Below are 25,113 nucleotides of genomic sequence, written 5' to 3' on the forward strand. Positions count from 1 at the left end.
TTCCTTAGGGAGCTGAAAATAGATCTATCTCAAGATCTAGCTACACCACTCTTGAGCATATAACCAAAGGACTCCACATCCTACTACAAAGACACTTGCTTATCTATAGTCATTGCTGTTCAATTCATAAAAGCTAGAAATTAGGAAGAGCCTAGATGTCCATCAACTGATGAATGGTTATTGAAAATATGGTACATTTAACAATAAATAAATATTATTCAGCTGTTAAGGAAAATGAAAATTTCAGGTAAATGGATTGAGCTAGAAAAAATAATCTTGAGTGAGTTAACCCAGACTCCACTAGACAAATATTGTATATTTTCTCTCATATGTGGGTGTTAGTTTTTAGCTTTCAAAATATGTGCTACAATCTGAATAGCCATAGAGGTCAGGAACCTGGTAAGAGACCATGGAGAAGGAGAGGTTCTTCCAAGGAAGGCGAAACTAGAATAGGAGGATTAAATAGAAGAGAAGGGTAAAGGAAGGATATGTGTAGCTAGAGTTTTTCTGCCTTGCCCACAGTCAGGACAAATCTCTGTCACCTGCCAGTCCCACAGCCGCTCAGACCCAACCAAGTAAACACAGAGACTTATATTGCTTACAAACTGTATGGCCATGGCAGGCTTCTTGCTAACTGTTCTTTTATCTTAAATTAACCATTTCCATAAATCTATTCCTTGCCACGTGGCTGGTGGCTTACCGGCGTCTTCACATGCTGCTGGTCATGGCGGCGGCTGCAGTCAGTCCTGCCTTCCTGTCCTTTTATTTCTCCTCTCTGTTAGTCCCGCCTATCCTTCCTGCCTAGCCACAGCCGATCAGGTTTTATTTATTGATCAATCAGAACAACTTGACATACAGACCATCCCCCAGCACAGCCAAGTGCAGACCATCTCAGACACCTGCACTCAGGCCCATGGTCCTAATCATCCTCTATGCGGACCTGCTGGGTAACGCCACAAAGAACCCAAGAAGGGCTCCCACAGGACATACAGAACATCCCACAGCAGATATGGGGAGTGGCAACACTAAGAGGACATTTAAAAAGCCGCATGGAAACCTACTACCACAGAAGTTCCTAAACTATGTACACATGTAAAAGAAATTTAAATGAGTCTCCAAATAATAGGAGCGGCAATGCCCCAATTAGACATCTTATACCACCAAATAAATCCCCCAGTGCCAGGAATGTTATATCTTCTTGAGTCACTGACCAGAGGGGTACCATGAAACCTCCCCAAACATCGTAGGCTATTGCCAGTGCTGTTGCTTTCTCTCTACAACCTGATCATAAGGCCCTATTGCAAAGACAACACTTATTTATGTCACAGAACACTTGGAGAAGTAGAGCTGGTGCCCAGCTGGAAGCTTCACCCCTCTTCAGAAGTGTTCTTGGCACTAGAAGGTACTCTGAACACTTCCAGAGCAGAAAGGTGATCATCAACATCACCCAGCTTCAAATCCTGCAGCCTACAACAGTGACCTGCCTGCAGGACATGCTGGTGCAATAGTGGTACACATGTTACAGGAGTCACCAACCACTTAAAAAAAAAACACAACTGTTTTTAAGGTCCACTCTATGAGATAGAGCCTATCCCTGACACTGCTAAAAGTGCCAAGCACCTGAGACTAGATAGGTCATGGGCCCAGGGAAATGCCTACTACTATTACTCTGCTAAAGGAATACAGTAATAAAATGACTCCTAATTGCATACCCCTATACCTATAGATCAGTGCTTCACTCAGCCCACATCAGAGAAGTTCAGCCCACATCAGTGAAGTTTCTTCTTGCAGTAGGTGGGAACTGACACAGACATCCACAACTGGACAATGTACAGAGTGATGACCTTTGGAGCACTCAGTCCTAAACGGGATGTCTTCATCAAACCCCTCCCCTCAAGGCCCTGGCATCTATGTGGAAGAGGAGGCAGGAAGATTGTAAGAACCAGAGGTGGTGGGTGACTCAAAGGAAACCGTGTTTTCCAGACACAACAGGACTGATGCACATATGAATTCACAGAGACTGTGGCAGCATGCACAAACCTGCACAGATACAGGGTAGACAGGGTCTCAGCACCGAAAAGGAGTAGTGGACATGGGCTCCCACTCCTAACCAAGCAGCAATCTGCAACTGATACCCACTGTCAAAGGGAAAACCAGTTTTCTTCAATGCAGTCTCATTTGGTATATGAACCACTTTAAAGGACAGACCCCTTGACCAGGAGTAGTTGGCTAACACAAACAAATTCCATGTTTTTTGTGTAGGCTTTTTGTTTTATTTTGTTTTTGTTTTGTTTCGGTATGCTTTTGTCTTACTGATTTTTTTGTTTGTTCTGATTTTCATTTTGTGTTTTGTGGGTTTTTTTTTTTTTTTTTTAAAGAGAGAGCATGAAGTTGGGTGGGTAGGGAGATAGGAAGCTGGGAAAATTCTGGGAGGAGTTTGGGGAGAGGAAACATCAAAATATATTGTATGAAAGACATTTTTTAAATAAAGAGAAAAAAAGAAAATCAAATCAATAAATGGAAGAGCAGGTCAGTACACATTTTATTGACTAATCTCCTACTTTCTGGCTTTTTTCTTTTTGTAACTGCTGTCTTTACATCCAGATAATGAACTGTTCAGACCTCAGAGAGAGAAGACCCTTCACTGTTTTCTCAGCTATGAAGGGCTGTCAGTGTTTGAGGGAGGGATAATGAGACAAATGTATTCTGGGATTAGGACTCCCATGAGTAGACCTGATTAGAAAGATTTGGTTTATTCTGGCCTTCCATGAGATTGTGGGGCTACCTCAAGATGCAACTCGAAACCAAGCTCTTTCTTGAGGGTGGAGAAATATACAGATATACTACTACCATGGAGCCAATGAAGGAACTTTTCATAGCGTCACCAGTGAGGTTTGTATTTAAAAGCTGAAACTTGACTCTAAGAACTCAGATACTTAAATTCATTAGCCATTTTCAAGACTCACATGATAAACAGGAAGTATTTTAAGAGTCAGGACTGCAGCTGACTCAGGACTAAGGTCAAATGAGATTTGAATAGTTTTCTCCAGACTTAATCTATAAAGTATAGATAGCTTGAATAGAGATAAAAGAGTGAAAATATTCAAGAATAGTTCTAAGGCAGTGGTTCTCAACCTTCCTAATGCTGCAACTCTTTAATACAGTTCCTCATCTTATGGTGACCCCCAATCATAGAATTATTTCATTGCTGCTTCAAAACTGAATTTTGCTACTTTTATGAATTGTAACTTAAATATCTGATAGGTAGGATATCTGATATGCAACTCCCAAGAAGTTGTGACCCTTGGGTTGAGAACCACTGCCCTAAGGGATAGAGGTGACAGGCAAAAACAATAAGAGAGAGGAGTTGTGTGTGTGCACACATGCTCCTGCATGCATTTGCAATGTGTGTGTTTTAAGTGACTGTCATATAGGTATATTTAATTACAAACATCTGAGCCCACAATGCATTTCCAAGCAATGGTGGGAGACTTGGATAGTTTGAATGAAAAAAAAAATTCAAACTGAGTGTGACTAATGAAAACAGAACATATTGAATTCTGAAGTAAAACTTCACCTCTGTCTTGGTTTAAACTCGCAGGTCCTCGCTAAGCACAAAGGGTTACAATGGGATAAAGTCCTGCGGCTAGAAGAAGTACAAACCAAACTAGGGGTTAGTCTGCAGGAAATGTTGTTGGTCACAGAGGATGCCCTTCATGCTGAGCCCTACAGCAGGGAGGAGATCTGCAGGTACCTGGGAATTAGCCTGGAGGAACTCCGCACCCAAATCCTGACTCCAAATACTCAAGACGGTGAGTCTGCTGGAAAAAGGCTGGCATGGCCATTTGCCTCACACAGATGGGAGTGTTCAAACTCCCCCATGGATACTATGGATTTAAAATCGCATGTTAAGGAATTTGGAGAACATGTATGCTTTGGCTAACTGGGTTGTCTAGGTCTTTAGCTTCCTGCCTACTCATTTATCAACAGACATTTCTTGTGTGTATAGCTGGTGTTCTGCGTCTCAGGAGGCTCTCAGTTCTCTAATTCCCTCTTTTTGGGTCTATTTTTCCTATTTGCTTTCTAGTTATATTGTTAATATAAAAAGATTAGGTTAGAGTGTTACTTGTAACTGCTCTACTATTACTCTGAACACCGGAAGGTCTTCACTGCTTCTGTTGAAGTTTGTAGCCTGCAACATGCCAAAATGGCAGGTTATTATTATTTTTTGCTGATTGCCTCTGAACAATGCTGTTTTTATCTAATGGTATCAGGAACAGATGAGGATGGGGTACATTTTAGAGGCCTGTCATGAAGTCTTAGGCTGGTTGTTCCTCTTAGAAGAAAAGGTTTTCTCTTTGTGAGAAGCTAGGGACCTGGATATCTAATTGAGATTTAATTTCCTGTGAGGGGAAGTTAGGGAGGCAAGGGCTTGGTGCAGAGATCAGCCTCAGAGCCCCATTGCACTGTGCTATTCAGTTGAGCTATACAACTGGCTACTAATCACCTTTCATGGAATTCTGATTTTTATCTGTCTATCTATCTATCTATCTATCTATCTATCTATCTATCTATCTATCTATCTATCATCTATCCCTTCATTTGTTTGTTTATCTATCTATCATCTATCCCTTCATTTGTTTGTTTATCTATCTATCTATCTATCTATCTATCTATCTATCTATCTATCTATCTATCATCTATCTATCTATTTATTTTTGTGTTACTAGGGATTGAATCCAGGACTTCATGCATGCTAAGCAAGTGCTGTTTCACTAAGCTACATCCCCAGGCCTTTATTGAATTTTTTGAGACAGGATCTCACTAAGTTTCCCAGACAGGCCTTGAACTCACCATGGAATCCAAGCTGTCTTATATAGTATTTGGAATTCTCTAGCCCCAGTCTCCATATCTCGGATCATAGGCCTCTGCCACAAGACCTGGCTCCAAAGTAATGTCTTAGGGCTGCAACTAATGACAACTTTGGGACAAGATAAGGGGGTGCTTTGAGAGCAGGGATGGCGTTTTGATTCCTAACATTCTTGCATCTATTGCAGTTCAGACTCAGTCTCTAAAAGTGGATGAGTGCACTTGAGTGCTGGCCAAAGCAAACCTACCATCTGTTTTTGCAAGAAGAAGTTTTTGCTAGACCACAGCGATCTATTTGCTGTGGTTCTTTGGTTCTACAAGAGCTGAGTGTGACACTGAGTAACCCACAAAACCTGAGATGTTTCCTACTTGGCCCTTTGCAGGAAAAGCTTGCTGATTCTTGCTCCAGAAAAACAGTTGACTCAAGTTTTCGCCATTTTGCCATGTAAAGAGGCACATTGGGAGGTCCTCCTTTAGAGGAGCAACCGTACAATGTCCATGAACAGAGCTCAGTGCTGGAGAGACAAGTGTGGTCGTTGATGTCCACTTGGCAGACCAGAAAGGAGAAGTCTCATTGGCTTTCCTAATGATGTAGCAGCTACCAAGGGTTAAAGAACAGATGAATCCCAGGCAGACAGGATGGCCCAGCAGGGCAGAGACATGGAGAGGGCTCCATGCCCGAGAAGGGGGATAGCAGAGCACGTTTGGAACTCATGCCTGCAGTGAAGAGTGGTATACTGGGAGGCAGAGGCTGTGGACAGACCTAGCTCACCAAAGCCTTCATAAATAATGCTGTACATGTGTGTGCTTTCTAGGTATATTTTCTCATATATGTGGAATCTGGGTTTATAAATACATGTGACACTATTTAAGGAAGGAGAGGGACCAACAGGATGCTGGATAAGAGAGGGTAACGAGGAGTTGGGTATGAACAAAGTGCAATGATACACATGTAGGAAAATGTTGTAATGTAACTCATCATTGTGCACACTAATTAAAATTAAAGTTTATTAAATGAAGAAATTAAGTAAAGCATTGGGAGGGAGGGCATCCAGGGAGTCTGACTTTCTCTTTTGACCTAAAACATTGTCTAATTTAACTTGGCAGATAGGCTCGGGTAAGTAGGGTGAAGTCTTTACCTCCTAGTGACTCATTAAGTGTCTCCTAGGGATAAGGGCCACACAACAGTCTGACAAGTATTTGCTAGAATTAGAGCGTTTATCCTGGGAGCCTGGAGGAGATGAGTGGCTTTGGTTCAGAAGAAGGAAACTTGAATTTGAGCTGGTTCCTGTAGAAAAACTGTGGATTCCCCAGCCTGAGAGGGTGCGAGGCTGTTGTAGACAGAGTAGAGGCTGAATAAAGGGGGCTCCAGAGGCTGAGTATTGGAGAGTGTGTACCAGGGGGCACAGTGTACCGTGCAAGGCAACAGATGTATTGGCATGGATGCCCATTCAGAAACTAGGTCACCACTCTCTGCTGAAAAGATGAAGCATTCATGATGGCTAGACTCTCCAGACAGCAAAGGAGGGTTCAGTTAGAGCTGCTGGAGGAAGGACAGGAGGGACAGAGGGAGAGAGCAGCAGAAACAGCAGGGAGGCAAAGCTAAGGCATAGGCTGCTTAGGAAGTTAAGGATGTCGTATGAGAAGCAATTTGGGGAGACAAGGTGACATTCATTTCTTGTCACCGTTTTTTTTTTCCTAGTGCCTGAGTAATGATGTAGAGCAGGTGTGTGTCTCAATGAAATCGTGTGATTTGGGAGTCGCTGGTGAAAAGGTGAGGGAGTTGTAGGTGCTGAGAAGGTTCTCTCAGTGATGCTCTTGGCTCAGTCTTTCCATAGCGAGCTTCTCTGAAGGTTCAGAGGCCTTGGGGCTGCCTCAGTATGCTTCGTCTCATGGTAACCTTTGTCTCTTCTGTCCCATCCACCTCTTGAACCTGAGCACAGCCCTGAGGACAGTGTTGCCTGGGCTAGCCCTTGCCCTTACTTCTCAAACGCTAGGTCTTGCCTTAGGCGTATGCTGCTAAACAACACTATTTTTTCTTATGGGTATTCCTCTTTCTGAAAAGAAATTTTAACCTTTATGGAAACTCAATAAAATATACACTCTCTCTTTAGACATCTCACCTGACCTCAACTATTTCTCTGTATTCATTTTCTCTTTCTGTATCTAGCAGTCATTCCTCTTTTCCTTCTTTTACCATTGTCTGGAATAAGTTAATTTCCCAGAACTCCTTGGAAAATACAAAGGAAAAATTAATAATTAATATTATTAAATATTTAGTTTTCCCTTAAAGTATTTTTGTAAGAAATAATGCATATTTCATCTTACCTCTATCCAACCTACCTGTTCAACTGCTTTTAGGTATTCTTTTCTATAATTTTGTTTGTTTGTTTGTTTGTTTGTTTGTTTCGAGACAGGGTTTCTTCATGTAGTTTTGGTGCCTGTCTTGGAACTTGCTCTGTAGACCAGGCTGGCATCAAACTCACAGAGATCTGCCTGGCTCTGCCTCCCGAGTGCTGGGATTAAAGGCATGTGCCACCACTGCCTGGCCCTTTTTACCCTTTTTATAATTTTTACTAGTAATTTACTAATGTTTTGTTTCACCCATTAAGTCTCTGTTGGATGAATTAATCCAGTTTGTACTTCTTTTATCCTCAAGGGATTTCTCCTTCATTTACTGAGTAACATTTTAAAAACTAGGAACACAAGTTAACACACTGATTCTAGATTCGTATAGATTAATATTGCTCGATTAAATTTCTAAATCTAGTCATCTTGCTCCGGCTAGTTTTCCAGGTGAGTTTTGAGGACCTGAATCTTTTTTTTTTTTCTTTTTATCTATTTGGTGTGTCCTTCTGAGTTCTTGTTTTGTTTGATCTAAGACTGTAAGCAAGCCTTTCTCTTAACCATTTGGAAGACGGGGCTCTTGCTGAGGTCACTATACTCAGATTGTATTATTGGAGGCAAGGATGAGAGCGACTCCTAGCAGAGAGCTCTTGAGGGTGCCCTGCCCTTTCCCAGAGGTGCCCACTTTTCGCCATGTTTAGTTTTGACTTGAACTGATTTCCCCAGCTAATTGGCTTGGAGCTTCCACTAACCAGCCAGACCCCAAAGCCCATGCACAATTGTTTTCTTTTTCCAAATTCCTAGTAATTAGATTTAGAAATGTGCAAAGCCATTAAAATTAAGCCCACACTCTGAAGGAAAATCCTCAAATCCTTTACGTGTTTGAAATGGCTGCAGACTAACACTCGGAAGCAATTAGGACTGGTAAGAACTACTTGCTAGGCAGTGAATACACTGTGATTGTTTAGGTGCGTGCTTTCATGGTCTGGGGGCCTGGAAGCTCAGAGGCCACACTTAGTTCAGATGGCTGTTTCCTAAGTCACAATGAGAGAGGAAGAGATGCAAGAAGCTGGGAGCAGTGTGCTCAGTGCCAAGCACAGGGCAGTGGCGTTAACACACATCAGGAGACAGGAATTTGTGGAGAAGGTGGGCCCTGAGGTAAGAACGGGCTGGTTAGCTCGGAGGTCGGTTTACCAGAGGGAGCATTAGCTGGGAGCATTTGTTTGGGAGTGTCCAGGCTATGTTCTGGGCTGGGATACACTGCCTGAGTGGCTGCACTGTGCTGAACTGGACACCTTTTCCTTGCTTGCGTGAGCAGCTCTGCTTGTGGTCACGCACTCACAAAGTATTGACCCATTGCTCGTTTGGCTTCCGATCCTACGCAATAATAATGACTTTTCATCATGCACAGGGCCCTGGCGTGAGGCTCTTTAGGAAGACACCTAGAGTTGAGGAGCAGCAACAGCAGCTAAACACCCACAAATACCACAAGACACCTGGGTGCTTACTCTGTGGTTCATATTCTTCACACATATTATCCGCTATGGTTTTTCCCTGGAGGCAAATGATAATCCTCACCTCGCAGATGAGGAAACTGAGCTGAAAGAGGCGTGACTTGTCACAAGCAGAGGTGATGTGCACCTAATCCTAGTCTCCGACTTCTTCCTATACCCTTTCAGTATGGGGTTCGGTGTTTGGAAATGGCCCTGGGACATAGCGATTGCTTTCTATTAAGTACAGCTCTCTGCACTTGGCTGAGTGAATGGCTTCTTAGTCCCGGCAACCTGTGACTTGCTTCTGGTCTTGGGGAGTTCACATGGCATCTTTTCAGCAGCCTATCATTCTAGTAGTCTGGGCATGGTCCAGGAAAACATCTTTTTGTGTAGGTGTTCACTTCCTATGGCTTTATTTATTTTTCAAGGTGCTTAGCTTCAGTATAAGAAAATTTCCCAGCAAGACCTCTTAACTAGCAGCTGGGCACAATTTCTCAGCACTGTGCCGTTTGCATTTATATGAATATTATGAATGGATTTGGTGGCATTTAACAGATTTTTCCTGCACGTCAACAATAAAACAACCACCCACTGTGTCTGTATGGACACTGACAATTCTAACCATATTTAGGTTTAGGCCATTGCTACACATTCATAGCAAAAGTTTGTATGGTTTTTAAAGAAACGTTGTTGCTAGAGTTTTCCTGCCTTGCCCACAGTCAGGACAAATCTTTGTCACCCGCCAGTCCCACAGCTGCTCAGACCCAACCAAGTAAACACAGAGACTTATATTGCTTACAAACTGTATGGCCGTGGCAGGCTTCTTGCTAACTGTTCTTATAGCTTAAATTAATCCATTTCCATACATCTATACCTTGCCATGTGGCTGGTGGCTTACCGGCGTCTTCACATGCTGCTGGTCATAGCGGCGGCTGCAGTGTCTCCCAGCCTCAGCCTTCTGCTTCCCATAATTCTCTTTCCTTGTCCCACCTACTTCCTGCCTGGCCACTGGCCAATCAGTGTTTTATTTATTGACCAATCAGAGCAATTTGACATACAGACCGTCCCACAGCACTTCCCCTTTCTTTTTTTTTTTAAAAGGAAGGTTTTTAACTTTTACGCATCTCCAAAGTCAGCTTGGTATATTTGGGAATTTGGGCGTAGCTTCTCTTACTACTTCCTGCTGGAGGGGGGCGCTGTATCTTATGGGGACACAAAGACAATTTTAGGATCATGGAGTAGTCCGTGAGACCGTATTGTCTGAGCCAGTTGCCTTGAAACGATTCTGGATGTTGAATCATCTGGGTCATGGTGTCATCAGAGAACTTTCAGGTGGTCTTGGCTGGTCAAACCTGATGTATCTTAATCTGGAACAAATCCATAGCCTCTGGCTTTCTGTGGAAACAAAACCAGAGCCTCTTTTTCAAAGCAACATATCCTTATATCCAAATTTTGAAGCCAAGGTACCTTTAAAATACACATTTTTGCATAACTCAACAGCTTTTGCAATCAAATGTTTTTCTTCAGTTACAAATATCAAAGAGAACATAATCCAGATTCTCTGTGTGGTAGCCATCTTTACATGGCTTATTTTTTATATTACCTTGAGCCTATTGCTTTAAACTGCAGCCTTTTAAGCCTGAAACGGCGCTGCGGCTGCTGGCTCCGCCCACTTCAGCTTCCCAACATGGCGGTGGTACGTTTTCCGCCAGCTCTGGGAGCCATCAACTCTCAGAAATAGTGGGTCTATGCTTCTTATCAAAGCAGTGTGTAGCCCAGAAACCTCTTTTTTTTTTTGTTTTGTACTAGCAAAGGCTAAATCCACCACGCAGCTTAATGTGCCACTTGCAGAGGCCTCATTCCCGCCATACTGCAGACCAAGCTTGCACGCTAGGAACCCGCCAGTAGCTCAAACCGGCAGGCTGCCGCTCCTTTGAGAGAGACAATTAGGAAGCTGTTTTTAGCTCCGTTTTAGAATCTTTTCTCAGGTTTTAGGTGGAAACTCTTGCCCTCTCGTTGGGCGCCATTTGTTGCTAGAGTTTTCCTGCCTTGCCCACAGTCAGGACAAATCTTTGTCACCCGCCAGTCCCACAGCTGCTCAGACCCAACCAAGTAAACACACTATACCTTGCCATGTGGCTGGTGGCTTACCGGCGTCTTCACATGCTGCTGGTCATAGCGGCGGCTGCAGTGTCTCCCAGCCTCAGCCTTCTGCTTCCCATAATTCTCCTCTTTCCTTGTCCCACCTACTTCCTGCCTGGCCACTGGCCAATCAGTGTTTTATTTATTGACCAATCAGAGCAATTTGACATACAGACCGTCCCACAGCAAAACGTCTTTAAGGAAGATGGCTGTTATTATCTTCAGGGTGGATTAAAGTAGGAGACAACAAGAGTGTTTATCTTTATTCTGTCAATCACCAGTGCTGGAACAAGCAAAGAAAACCAGAGACTACCTGAATAAGAAATCAGTATAATATGGCATAGAAATAAATTATAACATGTGGCAAGATGAAGAAGAAGTATAAACCTCTATAGAGTTAACAAATAGCAAGTTATGTGCTTTATAAAGGAATGGAGAGAGCGAGGAGGAGATGAGGTGGGACATGGGAAATCAGAAAGGGTCTGAGAAATGGAGGGGCTGCGTGGGTGTCCACAGAACCTTCCTGTGGAAGGCGTGTAAGACCAAGCAGCCATACTTGTGTGTACCTTTGTCCTGGGTGTGCCGAGCATGCTGTCCTTGCCCGTCCTTTCAGCATCTTACCAGGTACGTTATGAGCACCTAGACAATAGGGCATCGCATCAGATGTTTCTGAAAGCGAATCACTTTTATCTTTCAAATGCCTGCCTGTGATTTGGAGAGTTCAGGTAGAGTATAAGGTATGTCTTTGAGCACAGGCTTTACTCACCCTGATCTACTGTCTTTCAGACTTGCCATGAGGAAGTTGACAGGGGCCTCGTGGTGCATGTGGGTAACACTCCTTCTAGGTGCCCAGCACCCAGTGCCGGCCTCCAGCCCCCAGCCCCCAGCACCAGCACCCACGCTGCTGCAGCTATCACTGTATCTATCCCCCAAGTACCTCTCAAAAACTGTAGTGGGGATAAATGACCAGAGACTTAGAAGTTGCTTTTTATTCCTCCGTTCAATAAATTATCAACCAAGGGACTGTTAAGCTCTGTGCCAAGTGCTGTGCACCTGCTCGGTGCTACTGGAGCAGTCCTCATTTAGCTTAGGATTTTGTGGGAAGACAACAACAACAATAATAGTACCCTGATGGAAGTGTGTTACTGACTTCTCAGATAAGCACTGATTTTTCCTTTTCCTCTCTCTCATCTGTATTCTACATTTCCCTCCTGTAATTCCTTTCTATTAATTAGTTGAACAAAGCTAATGCAGTTATTATTATTATTATTATTTTTACAGGCCAGGCTGGCTATAGGCAAATATGACATTGTTCTTCAGCCCCTTTTAGCTCTGTGTTGACTTGACTCCCTTTTGAAATGGTGTCTTTTATTTTTCCAAGAACCAAATTGCAGCAAAATTCTGGGAAGTTAGTAGGGAGCTACTTTTTTCCAAGAAAAAGACAAAAACTTTTAAATGTGGCCCGTCTAAGGGATGGCACGATGACATGTGTTGAGACCTTGTTGGATGTGAGAAATCCTATTCAGTTCTGGGGGAAGACGTCTCAGTCCCTTCCCTCCTGAGCCAGCATGGTGGACTGCAGATGAAAATGCATGCATGACCCCAGAGAGGTGCGGAGAGGCTGGAGACCCTCCGACCTTTGCTCTTTTGGTGAGCTCCATGGAAGCTGGTCCTGGGCTGCTCTTGAATGAGGAGCAAGGGTTGCAGAATGAGTGTGTGGGATACAGATGTTGAGCCTCCTCTCTGAGACTCTGGACAGTGTGGAGAACATGTCGGTAGGAAATGTGTCACAACCCCTTGTAAGAGGTGACAAAGGATGACGCTGAGGAGCCTCAGCGTCATATATATTGGACAGTGGAAAATATACTAGCATTTCGTGGAATGAAATGGTAAAGAAGGGGAGTGTAGACTCATTAGAATCGAGGAGGAGAGCAGGGGAAGGTGATGGATACAATGGTCCAGACCTGAGATGGTGAGAATCCAAAGGCTGTAGAGTGGGAAGGAGGGAAAGAGGGGCTCTGTCTTGTCATGTCGCAGGGACATTTATATATTGCTACAGTGTCACGTCCAGGTCGAAGGAGACTGGAGCAGAAGCTTGAAGGCTCGAGGAGGAAGCCTCATTATGAAGCTGACAGTGCCGGCCCCTGCAGCGCGCCTTACATGTGGGTGCCGTTACCCTGCATGGACAAAGTGGCAATTGTGCTCTGGACTTTAAACTATTCACAAAGGCCGCATGGAATGTAGTTTTCCACAGATTATGTGGCTTTTCATGGAGAGCGTGTATACTTTTCTTCATTGCTGGTTTTGCTTTTTAAAAGCAGGTAGTTAAATATGTTTTTCTCTTTAAATGTAAAATGCTAATTTAATATAGTCTTTGCAGCATGGGAATGGGGTACTAATGTGACTGAGAACAGCAGTCCATTTTGTGTGGCTTTGACCATTTCGTAAATTTCACATTTATGAAAAATAGTATTACTAGGAAAATAAATTTGAAACCACAGCCCAGCTTCAATGGGGATTATATAGTGTTTTTCCATTATATGCTTCACTGGTGCAGAGTCGATGCCTCAGAACAGGGAATTACAACTTTGCTGCATGAGAAACACAGGGCCCGGAGAGGGCCCTGGAGCATTTGCAGAATCTGCCTCTGAACTTCTGCTCTTGGTAACAAGCAACTGGCTAGCCTGTTAGAGCTTTCTATGTTGAAGGGAACTCTGCCAGTGGCATGCAGCGTCACAGCGTCTCACCCAAAAAGGGGGAAGTATTTTGGGGTCTGAGAGTCTCAGAAAGATTAAGTCTACACTCCTAAGATAAAGATGACTACTTCTCTTAGACCAGCATGTTAATTTATTTTGTTTGAATTATCCCGAGATGAAGTCTTCATCTAGGCTAAGGATGATTTCCACACTATTTGTTACCTTTTAGCTCATCCAGTGAAACAACAGTCTGCATCCTCTCATGTCCCTTGTACTTTGTGCAGTTTTCTATTAGGAGACTTGAAAAACCCACCACACCGAGAAGGACCAGCTTTCCCTTGCATGGTGGCAGATCCATGCCCAGGACTTCAGTCAATCCTGGAAATGCCATTCAGGAGTAGAAGGACAATTGTAGAACACTTGCCTGATGTGCATGAGGCCCTGAGTTCAACCCCCAACACTGTAAGATAATGAAAAGAAAGATGCACACACCAGAGTGCCATAAGCATGTGGAGGAGGCTTGCAGTTGAGTCATGGGAGTGAAGCTGCCATGGCATTCCCGGCCCTCGGAGGCTGACAGAAGGTGCTTCTCTTCACCTGAGACCTTGCCCACCTCTGTAGGATCTCTGCTGTCACTGTGGGGGAGAGGGAGGGCCTTGCCTGCTTTGTGGAAATCTGAGTGTCAGATTTCACTCTCTAGGGTCAGTTGAAACCTGTAAGCAAAGGTCCTAGGTTCCTCTCGCCTTGCCGGGCTGGAGCCATGCCTGGGCTTTTGACTGTCTAGCACAGGTCAGCTGACTAAGTGTCTGAAGAGCAGTGCCATATCCAGACAGCTTCCTGTGGAATGGCGTTGCCAGTGCCTCTCACTGTCTGCCCTGCCGCGTGACGACCGCTTTCTGCTTTTCTCATATTCTAACAGAGAGCAGGCTGTGTATATAATCCTAAAGACCTTGTGAGCTCACCGGTACCTTCACGCCTTCCAGACACCTGTGGCAACGTTAACCCCTCTGGAGACAATAAAGATGGGAGGATCGAGCGTGATGCCTGTCTTTCCATTCTTTGGGGGCTAATTCTAAGGCATGCCTGTGTAGTTCTACAATCCACCAAGGCGCCGGGCTCCAGCTGCCTCATTGATTGCCTGCTACCAACATCTTCTTTATTGATGGTTCTCTTTTTCTCTCTCACTGTCCTTACCTTGACTCTGAGAGCTCTGTCTGTAACCCCACTCTTGGTTCTTACTCCCCTTTCAGAGTCACCTGGACTAGGATGTGCTCACGACTGTGCCTTCCGTCGGCTATGAAGAGTGCCTTAACTACTGCTGCCTTTATCGTTCCCATTCCATGATTCTTCTCTCCAGGAGACTCACTTCTTGAGAGTAAAGAGCCTCTCCCCTTTATTGGTGGTTCTTTAGTTTTAGAGCTGGCATAATGGATCTTTAACAGTGTTCAGGACATAAGACATGAGTGCTGTCTTCACATATTTGAAGGGCTACATTGTGTTTGTGTGTGGGTCTGGGAATCACAGCCCACCAAAACTGGAGGAGGACAGAACATAAATCAATACAGAGCTAACAATGTATCTAGGGGTGGTGATGTTTAGTTGTAAGAGTTCTAGTCTTCTATTCCGACACGATGAGCCACTCAAGGAGGAAGGAAGCTTGCCTAGCTCCCCCTTACCTAGCTCCTGACATTCCCTTGTTTTTGAAGAGATAAGACGTGCACCCTATGGTCCCACCTCTCCCAGCCATCTGATGAGCATGGAGACTGCCTCACTGGTGAGTGGTGAGATGATGTCTTCTCATCTCCAGCTAGTGGCTAGAGTGTGGGAAGCAGGTCCAGGGAAGACAGACAACTCAATTTTTCCAAAAGAAGAAAGAAATCCCGATTCTTGTGTAAAATGTCTCAATTCAAATATACCAAGTAAGCCAAAAAAAATCATCACCGTGGCTGGCCTCGGCCCATGGGTTGATATTTAGTCTGTGGACCAGGTTCTGCAGAGGATATTAACACCGCGGATGTGAAGGTGGCTTCCCAGAGAGATCTCCAAGTTGTAGTCCTGTGTGTGCATTTCTCTCAGAGTGGTCCAGGTTGTTCTGTCCTTACAGCAGGGCTCCTAAGTGTCTCCCTGTGCTGGCCTTCTTTCCCAGGCTATACACATAGCCATTTAAAAGATTTTTGTATTTCTTTTAAAGGTGTGGTTGGTGTGTGTGTGTGTGTGTGTGTGTGTGTGTGTGTGTGTGTGTGTGTGTGTAGGTACAGTGCCTATGGAAGCCAGAAGACAGCATTGGATCCTCTGGAACTGGAGTTGTGGCACTTATGAGCTGCCCAACATGGGTGCTGGAATCCAGACAGTTCTGGAAGAGCAGCCAGTGCTTCTAACCACTAAGCAAACTCTCCCATACCCCCTAACCATACACTTTTTAAAGACAGAAAGTAGCCGACATGCCTTTGTTACAAAGATTACTTAAAAAGAAAAAGCCTATTCAAGTTATCTGCTGTGTTTTTAAAACACCATTTGTTTTAGAAACCCCGCATTTATGAATCCAAGTATGACACAAACCAGTATCCATCACCTACCTGTGATAATGGGTTTTAGGGCTCACGTTGGAGACTGGAGTTGACTGGTTGCCTCTACACGGTATATCCACAAGTTTCTCCAGCTCACCGATGATATTACTGGGGGGTCTTCTCTGTGTTCCCTACTGTGACCGCCCCACACTGTTTGTCTAGCCTGTTTCCAGTTGCAGCTCTGGGAAAAGGACAAGGAGGAGAAGCCTTTGGCCAGCACTTACTGAGTCTCTACCGTGTACTAAATCCTAGTCTGCCTGGGGCGACATGGTGGGAAAATGAAAACGGAGAGCTAGTGTCGTGGTTGAGGGAAGTTGGGTAAGTCAGCACACAGGCAAACAGGGTTAAAATTGGGGAGTGATGAGCGTTGAGAAGAAAGCAGGGTTCGAAGAGCGTGGGCTTGTAGAGGAGGGACTGCGCCATCCTGGAGCTGAAGGAACGTGTCCTTGAGGCTGTGATAATACCTCAGGCCTGAATGACAAGGAGGGACCACAGGATGACAGTCACAGGGGAGACCTCATCAGGACAAGGGAACAGCTGTGGCCAGCGTGTTGGGGAAACATAGGACAAGGGATGGAGTTAGAAGGCAAGGTCATAGCTAGCAATTTATTGTGCAGATGAAAGTTCTTCAATAACCAAATATTCATTTGCAGTTCGCTTACAGTCAGAGTTGGTGCTGGAATTTCAGGACTCGATTCCATAGCTATCTAAGATAACAGTGTTCGAGACCAAGGTGGCTACCACACTCAGAAACCTTGGCTTCTCCTGGGTAGGAGAGGTGATGAGTGGTGTAGGGTATCACTGTGATACCCTGAGTATCACAGCTTGAAGGTGTGAGCACAGTAAGAAACAGCTCCTTTCATCCTCTAAGGTGATGCCTCTCTTTAGAGTTAGGAGACCTACAGACTGGACAGATGCCTATGGGCATCTGTTTACAAGGCTGGCTGATACAGCATTTCAGATGCTCCTCAGCATTCTCTACAGGTTTGATGCACATAGAACAAGCTAGAGCGTTGGCTCCGGAGGGCAACTGTGACACCCAGTGGATAGTTGCTTCCCTCCTGGAGTGGTCTGTGAGTCTGCTGGAGCCTTGAGCTTGATTGTGAGTGAAAACAGATGCCCCTTACCCTTGCCATCCAAGGTGCCACTGTTGAGAGGCAGGAGCTGTGGCAGTCTCTACCCACCTTCAGAGCGCCCAGCAAGAGACACTCCCACTGAGAGGGTTTGCTGCTAACCATTTACAGGAGAGATATAGTAGCTGCCTGGACTGTGGAGTGTGGGAGTGTGTAGCATACTCTGAGTATTTCTTCTCACAGCAGAATTAGAAATTATGAGAGTTGAATAAAGAAAACTTCTCTGGATGCTTTACGTGAAGAGTGTTCACTCAAGGAAAATATCCAATGCTAAAAGAGTGTATTGTTGGTCAGGAAAATGAAAATAGACTCTCCAGAGTGGACTATGTTTTGTTAAGGGTGTGTCCCTGAGCTGGGCACAGATATGATGCTGACGCTCTAGGATGTCAAAGGCTGCAAAAGACTGAGGCAGAGCAACTGAATACACTGTGTGAAGTTTAAAAATATGGAGAATTTCATACAAGAATTTTGATCTTATCCACCTCCCTCATCTCTCTCCCTCTCTGACTCTTCCAGATCCCCGCAATCAAGTTGTCCTTCCAACTTTGTGTCCCCCACTTTTATATAACCTACCAACTGTAATTAGTGCTGCCCATATGTACACAGGTATAAGGGCAACCTACCAGAGGACATACCTCGGCTTAGGGAGGGAGAGTCAGCTTTCTTCTGGGATGGTGGGCTTTTGATTTGTTTGTAAACCAATTGAAATTTAAATGGGAACACCTGGGAAGGTTGAGCCATGGACTGACTACACGAGACCTTAGGGAATCCAGGGTTATTGTGTTAGGTTGATAGGATGGTGAGTCCTTACTTTACAGAGGGTCATACTTAAGTAGGTAAGGAGAAAATATATGCCATGTATAATCCGTCTAAAATGCTTCATCAGAACAGCCGTTGACACAGAAAAGGAAGGTGTCGATAAGGAAGGGGTAGCCTGTGCTGGTGTATTCTCCACTGTTCTCTCTGTGTGGAACTGTTCTCCTGACATTAGTGAATGTTTCACACCACAGCGCAGTGCAGGGATCTGTCACCCAATCAGCATTGCTCTGTGTTCTCAGAGGGTGTGGCTTCACAGGACAGGATAGTGATTCTGCTACTGTTGGAGGTGACATTGTTCAAAAGTAAAACTGAAACATAAGGAACCCTAAAGTTGATATTTTAAAGATTTTGTTTCAACCTCAAATTTTATGTTTTATTTTTGTTTGTATTTTTTCATTTTTGAGATTTTAATATAGTTATATAGTTTTCCCCCCTCCAACTTCCTCCCTTCAAACCCCTCCCACATACCTCTCCTTACTCTCTTTCAAATCCATGACCTCTTTTTTTGTTAATTGTTGTTGTTGTTGGTGTGTGTGTGTGTGTGTGTGTGTGTGTGTGTGTGTGTGTGCTCGCGCATGTACTGCTAAATACATAATACAACCTGCTAGGATTACATCCTTGGCTTCTAACCTCAAGTTTTAAAAAACAATGATGTTAAGATACAGTTGCCAAAACCATTTTCTTTCCTTTCATGGCATGCGCTCTGCAGCCTGTATTGTATCAAGCATGAACAAAGGAGGCAATTGGGACCCATCTTCAGAACACTTGTGTTAGTTCCTTTTCTGTCGCTGGGTTAAAACACCGACCAAAAGCGGCTTACAGTTCTAGAGAGTCCATAATGGCTGATTACCTTCTATCTGCACAGGAAGTGGAGGGGGGAGCAGGAAGTGGGCAGGAAATAAATCCCCAAAGTCTGCCCCCAGGGATGGACTTCTTAAGAATTTTATAACTTCTCCAAACAGCATCACAACTGGAGACTAAGAGTTCCATTACACCAGCCTATGTGGGGACATTTCTCTTTCAAACCATGACAGATATCAATCAACTGCCCTTCTTTTTCCTTTCTGAATGGCTGCCAACATCCCCTGGACTGTTTCTTCAATTACTGCAGTTTTGAGGAGGGCATATGCCAGTATTTTGTGTTGGTAAAGCCTCCCCTCCCCTGCCCGCCTTGGGACATTTTACCGCCCTGTCTAAAATAAATTCTCATTTCTGTGGATCTGACTACAGACACAGCAAACTGACAGCACAGTGTGGGTGTCACAGGACCTGACTACCAGTGGAACAAAACATGTTTTGTGTCTCTGCACCTACATTTAACTCGTGGCTTCTCTTTATTTTTCTTATTTTTCAACCACACGTACGTGGTGTCAGCAGTTACAGATTTAATAATAAAGGAACCCTGCTGGCTGCCTCTTTCCTCTGTCTCAACACTCAGTTAAGCTGTCAATGGTGGCTCCTTCTCTTCCTTCTCCTCTTAAACAAAATAGGAAGTCCAGATGGAAGTATTTTGATTTTGAACTGGAGTTAGAAGTGAAGTCTCAATTTTATCATAATTAACCTTAAACACCCACTGGGCTCTACCATGGAAGGCATTGTTAGGTGATAGAGAGTGAGCATTGCTTTTGGGGTGCATGGAGCTAAGAGACTAAATGTCTGTCTCAGGACTCTGCAAAACCTTTGCAGAGCTCTGAGAAATAACTGTGATGCAGAGTACATAAGCCCCAGATGAGCATGGACTGCAAGCCTGGTACAAATTCAGTCAAGAAATGATTTCCAGCTGAGCCCCGCATGGCCTCAAGGATGATGTAAAATGTAATTCGAGCCTTCAGAATGAGGTAAAGTTTTGACATAGAGAGAGAGGGCAGGAAGCCATTTCCGTGTGTGACGAATGAGTATATCCAAAAGCAAAGGCTGTTAGAGCAACTACAGATGGAGTAGTTTGGCTGAAGGAAGAGGTCCTGTAGGGATCAGGTACGGGCTATGGTAAACACTGAGGAAACGGCTGTGGACTGAGGCCGTAACTGACGTGAGCCGGCCTTTGTAGGGGAAGCTTAGCCTGTCAGTGTTGACTGATGGAGGTTATAGGACGGAGTGACCAAGACAGAGATACAACAGAGCCAAGGAGTAAGTCTTTTGTGCTTACTCTCTTCCCTCCATTTCTTGCTAATTCTCTCCCATCCTTTGGTAAGACAGCAAGGAACCCCCTGGTGTGATCCCTCCTGGTCAGCCTGTGGGGGCAGAGTGAAACTGGGCACACACAGAAGCAGTAGTCATCAAGAAGGCCCTCATCACGGTGAGAACAGCCTACAGGGACACTGGAAGGTCGCACAGAGAGGAAGTCTCTCCTGCATTTTCAGAGGGCAAAGCCTGAGGATCCTGAGAAGTAAATCTCAATCTTGTTTCAGAGCCAAGGAAATAGAGCCCAGCAGAGGTAGCAAACGGGGCACAGCCGGTTGTCACAACTGACTCACTGTCACAGGCTCACTTCGATCCCTGGCACTTTTCTAGCGGCCAGAGGGTATCCATAAATTTCTCTGTCTCACCTGAGCTCCACCACACTATCTTCCACACTGTTCAGCATGTTTCATGGCTTCGTCTGTTACCCTGGGCAGGAGCCAAACGTGGTGTAGCCATTGCATTTGGGTGGGGGGGTGTCACGGCAGTTAGCGCGGTCCTTGAGGGCTTTGCAGAATACAGAGCGGTTTCAAGAAGACAATACATTCACCCATGATGGGTCCCAGAGATGATCACTGTTGACATGTAGTGCTTTCCATAGGCTACTCTGTGTGTGTGTGTATACATATATATATACTGTGTGTATATACATATATATAGTGTGTGTATACATATATATAGTGTGTGTATATACATATATATACTGTGTGTATATACATATATAGTGTGTGTATACATACACACACACACACATATATATATATATATATATGCTATTGTGTTGTCATTTTCCTCAGTGTTGAGCAATTTCCTGACTAGCAAATTGTTTAAGAATTTGAGTTTTAATAGTCATAATATTTTTTTTGTATTTACTTTTTCAAAAAGTTCTCCGTTATTAGTCATTTGGATTGTCTATATTTTGGCTATGATAAATGATACTGTAATATATAACTATATTAAATGTAAATAAAATTATATACATATATAAGTAGTTGCGCTTATCTGTTTCTCTAGAATACATTTTCCATTGTTAATTCTTTGATAGTTTCATACATGAATATAATGAATTTTTTTTTTTTTACCATTTTCAACCCTAGTTCTCTCTCCCAGCCCTTCCCACTGACACCCATCTTCCCAACAATTCCACTCTTGTTTTGGGGTACATTTCTGTAAACGTAATTGCTGCTATGTGTATTTTCAGGAGGCTTTTTTGGGTGGGGCATACCAGGAAGAACGTGGCGTTAGGGTGAAGCATCCTTGGCCTGCTCTTCTGCCATATAGTTAGGCGGCATTGGTTCTCTCATCTCCCCATGCTGCTGCAAATGACATGAGGTTGTGCCTTTAAGGTGACCGACATGTAGGACATGCTCAATGCTGCTGCCCTTCCCTTGCCATGCAAGGTTCGGTGTGTGTGTGTGTGTGTGTGTGTGTGTGTGTGTGTGTGTGTGTGTGTGCATGCATGTCTGCTTGTGCTAAGTGAAAGAGGAAGATCTTAGATCAGTATTCAGGGAGAAGTGAAGCTGATTTACCAGCAGATGGTTTTTAGCAAGGACAAAGTAGTGGAATCGAGACCTTCTGAAAATCTCAGGTACTGACAGCGAAGACAGCAACAGAAGCCCTTACGATGGTGCGTTAGGTAGGTAGGTAGGGGTGTTGGCTCAGCCCTGTAATCCCAGCACTGGGAAGGCTGAGGGGGGAGAATCTTGAGTCAGTTAGCCTGGGCTACATATCACACACACACACACACACACACACACACACACACACACACACACACAGACTCACTCACACCTTTCTTGGTACTGTGTAGTCCTATAACTCCTTCTCATCTCTTTCCTTCTGTCCTTCCTTCTCAGAGCTCACCTTCAAGCTCTACCAGCGGGCAAAGCATGTGTACAGCGAGGCTGCACGTGTGCTACAATTTAAGCAGGTGTGTGAAGAAGCGCCCCACAATGCAATCCAGCTGTTGGGAGAGCTGATGAACCAGAGCCACAGAAGCTGCCGGGACATGTATGAGTGCAGCTGCCCTGAACTGGACCAGCTGGTGGACATCTGCCGGTGAGCTGAGAGGGCTCTGTGGGGGCCAAGGAAAAGCAGCTTCAACTAATAGAAAGCCCTCTTCTCATAATTTAGATGAACCCTTCCTACGTGAGGGACTCCAGTCCCCATGATGCAGAGCTCCAATGTTCTTCCTGCATGTCTGCGGGGTGGTTTGAGACCTGCTTTATGGGGCTCAGAAATCAGTTTGGGGCCAATTCCATTATTAGGTGACCTGAGCCCACAAGGAAGGCAGCTTTCCTCTGACATGGGCATTTTATGTATTTCACAAACCCCTAATGGAGTTCTGTCCAGAAGAGAGAGTCAGAAAAGGGTCTTGAGGGTTCCACTGAGGGAGGGGGGCTGGAAGAAGCCCCATCTCCTGGGCTGCGATATTTATTTTGGGCAATAAGGGGGAAATAAAGACCAAAGTTTATAAACTTGGCTGTGATGGAATTGTGAAGAGAGAATCTCTTTCTCAGAACCTCCAGGCCTCACTGCTGGGATTGTGCAAGAATGGGACATTAGCGTGCCCTCACCAGGGAGGTCCCACGCTGACCTTGGAGAACTGAAAGGGAAATTGGAGGGGAATCAGGTGACTTGCGTTAGCTCACTCTGATAAATTGACACAGTCCTGCACGCAACTAGCCATGGAAATGTAATTAGTCACTGGGCGCCTGTGGCTTGCCAGGCCCATGCCACACCCAGCCAGAGAGTTCAAACCAAGCAGCCCCAGTGGGTCACAGAGAGCATTCGGAACCTGCTTGTCCCGTCCAGAAGCCTGCACACAGCATGGTGGAGGCACTTCCTGCTGACGCCAGCCTTTGCTCACCAATTGCCAAAACCCTTTCCAGAGCTCATTTTATCTTAAATGCTCTTCTTTAAAAAAAAGTATCCAGAGCCCAGTAAATGGAAGAGACAAATGATATTCAGTCTTGGACATAAGAGGAAGTGGAATGATTTGTGTAGAAGTGAGGAAAAAGTGTCTTGACTTGGACGTGGGTGGGAAGTTTGAATCGTCCCAGAAACAGTGTGGAGGAGATCTGCCTGCCTCCTGGAGTTCTCCTAGATCTTCTCCTAGGATGGCCATCAGCAACTGGCTTACATTTCTGTGGGCAAAGGGATCAATGATAATTGAAAAATAATTGGATTGCTAGTGATAAATGTTGTGGACAGAAGCTGGAAGGGAGGGTGACTTCTGGGGCTGACGGGGTAGTCTGTATATGCAGTGGTTGGAGAAGGCTTCCGTAAGAAAGTGACACTTGAGCAGAGACCTGAAGGATCAACAAGCCCACGGGCTGCTGTGTATGAGGCGCAGCAGGGAAGGAAGCCGAGGGCAACAGGTGAAGTCAGAGAGGTCATGGGCATGCCCACACTGCAGGGACCCTGTGAGCTGTGGGAAGGATTCTCACTGCAGGGACCCTGTGAGCTGTGGGAAGCATTCTCACTGTATGGACCCTGTGAGCTGTGGGAAGGACTCTGGCTTCTGGAAAAGAAAGGGCCAACAGATGTAATTAGTGATTCAGTGCTAGATAGTCTTGAAGGAAGATTCTAGACCATTGCTGTGTGGGAGAAAGAAAGGAGTCAAGAGGACTGCTGGTTTTTTGTTTTTTGGTTTTTTTTTTCAGTGAGAAAATGTTTTTTCTTTTCTAAAATTACTTTTTTTTAGGGGGAGGGCAGCTATTTTTTCACAACTCTAGTCAGAATTGCCTCATAGTGCCGAGGGCATTAGAGCAAGAAGGACAAGAGAAGAAATGGGTCTAGAAAGTCATCAGACTGGGGAGTGAGTTGAGCAGCTAACTACCCCACAGATGGATAGTTGGTGGGAGAGTCTGGCTTGAATACCCGCTGCTCCCCCAGTGCATGGTCTGAGAGGGATTACACTCCGCCCTAGGCCATTTTAGTGCTTTCTTTTCTTTCTCTGGAGCTCTCCAGTGAGAAGCTTTGTTGTCATGGTTTCCAGCATTTGAATTTGGAGCCAAGCCTGGTGGAGCAGGGTGGTGGCATGTGGGGGTAGGAGGTGGGTTGGACAGTAGGAGACTGAGGCCAAGCTCTGCTTCTTCTCATCCGGGTGCTGACTTTGGATGGTCACCTGTCTTGTGATGCTCAGTGACCATCTCTGCTGGAACCCTCTGTGATCCTAGTGAGAGATTTTAAGAATATGTCTTACATGAGTTTGGAAATATACCTTTTATTTAATTATAAAATTTGTTTTGGAAAACTCTTTAAAAATATTTAGTGTGTGTGTGTGTGTCTGTCTGTCTGTCTTTCTGTCTTTCGTGTGTCTGTGTGTGCTATATGAGTTCATTTGCAAACGGAGACCAGAAGAGGGTGTCAAGTCTCCTGGAGCTGGTGTTACAGGCAGTTGTGAGCTGCCAGGCCCAGGTGCTGGGAGCTGAATCTAGGTCCTCTGGAGAACAGCAAGCTCTCTTAATAGCTGGGCATCCCTCCGCCCATTAGAAAGCGCTTAGTGGTGGTTAAAGTGTTTCTGACTAGACTCCACATCTGCTGCACTAGTTTTCTTTTCTTTCTTTCTTTTTTTTTTTTTTTTTTTTGGTTTTTCGAGACAGGGTTTCTCTGTGTAGTTTTGTGCCTTTCCTGGAATTCGCTCTGTAGATCAGGCTGGCCTCGAACTCACAGAGATCCACCTGCTTCTGCCTCCAGAGTGCTGGGATTAAAGGCGTGCGCCGCCGCCGCCGCCGCCGCCGCCGCCGCCGCCGCCGCCGCCGCCGCCGCCGCCGCCGCCGCCGCCGCCTGGCTGCATTAGTTTTCTGAGTAAAATACTTAGCTAAAATATTTAGCTGCCAAGAGTAAGAAGCTTTGCCCACCTTTA

General features: G+C 44.9%; 1 protein-coding gene across 7 annotated transcripts in view; it reads left to right on the forward strand.

The window, feature by feature from the left end:
- The window catches only part of Galk2 (galactokinase 2), a 114,970-nt gene that overhangs the window by 82,658 nt on the left and 7,199 nt on the right, over window positions 1-25,113 (forward strand). For 6 of the 7 annotated variants that reach the window (XM_015987592.3, XM_015987594.3, XM_006994069.4 and 3 more), the window contains 2 exons: window positions 3,602-3,812; window positions 22,100-22,301. In XM_015987592.3, the coding sequence (XP_015843078.2) occupies window positions 3,602-3,812; window positions 22,100-22,301 (413 nt within the window). The remainder of the gene's footprint in view (window positions 1-3,601; window positions 3,813-22,099; window positions 22,302-25,113) is intronic. The other variant, XM_042276152.2, reaches the window with a different exon arrangement.

Source organism: Peromyscus maniculatus, chromosome 4 (genome assembly GCF_049852395.1).
Source record: "Peromyscus maniculatus bairdii isolate BWxNUB_F1_BW_parent chromosome 4, HU_Pman_BW_mat_3.1, whole genome shotgun sequence".
Classification (NCBI taxonomy): domain Eukaryota; kingdom Metazoa; phylum Chordata; class Mammalia; order Rodentia; family Cricetidae; genus Peromyscus; species Peromyscus maniculatus.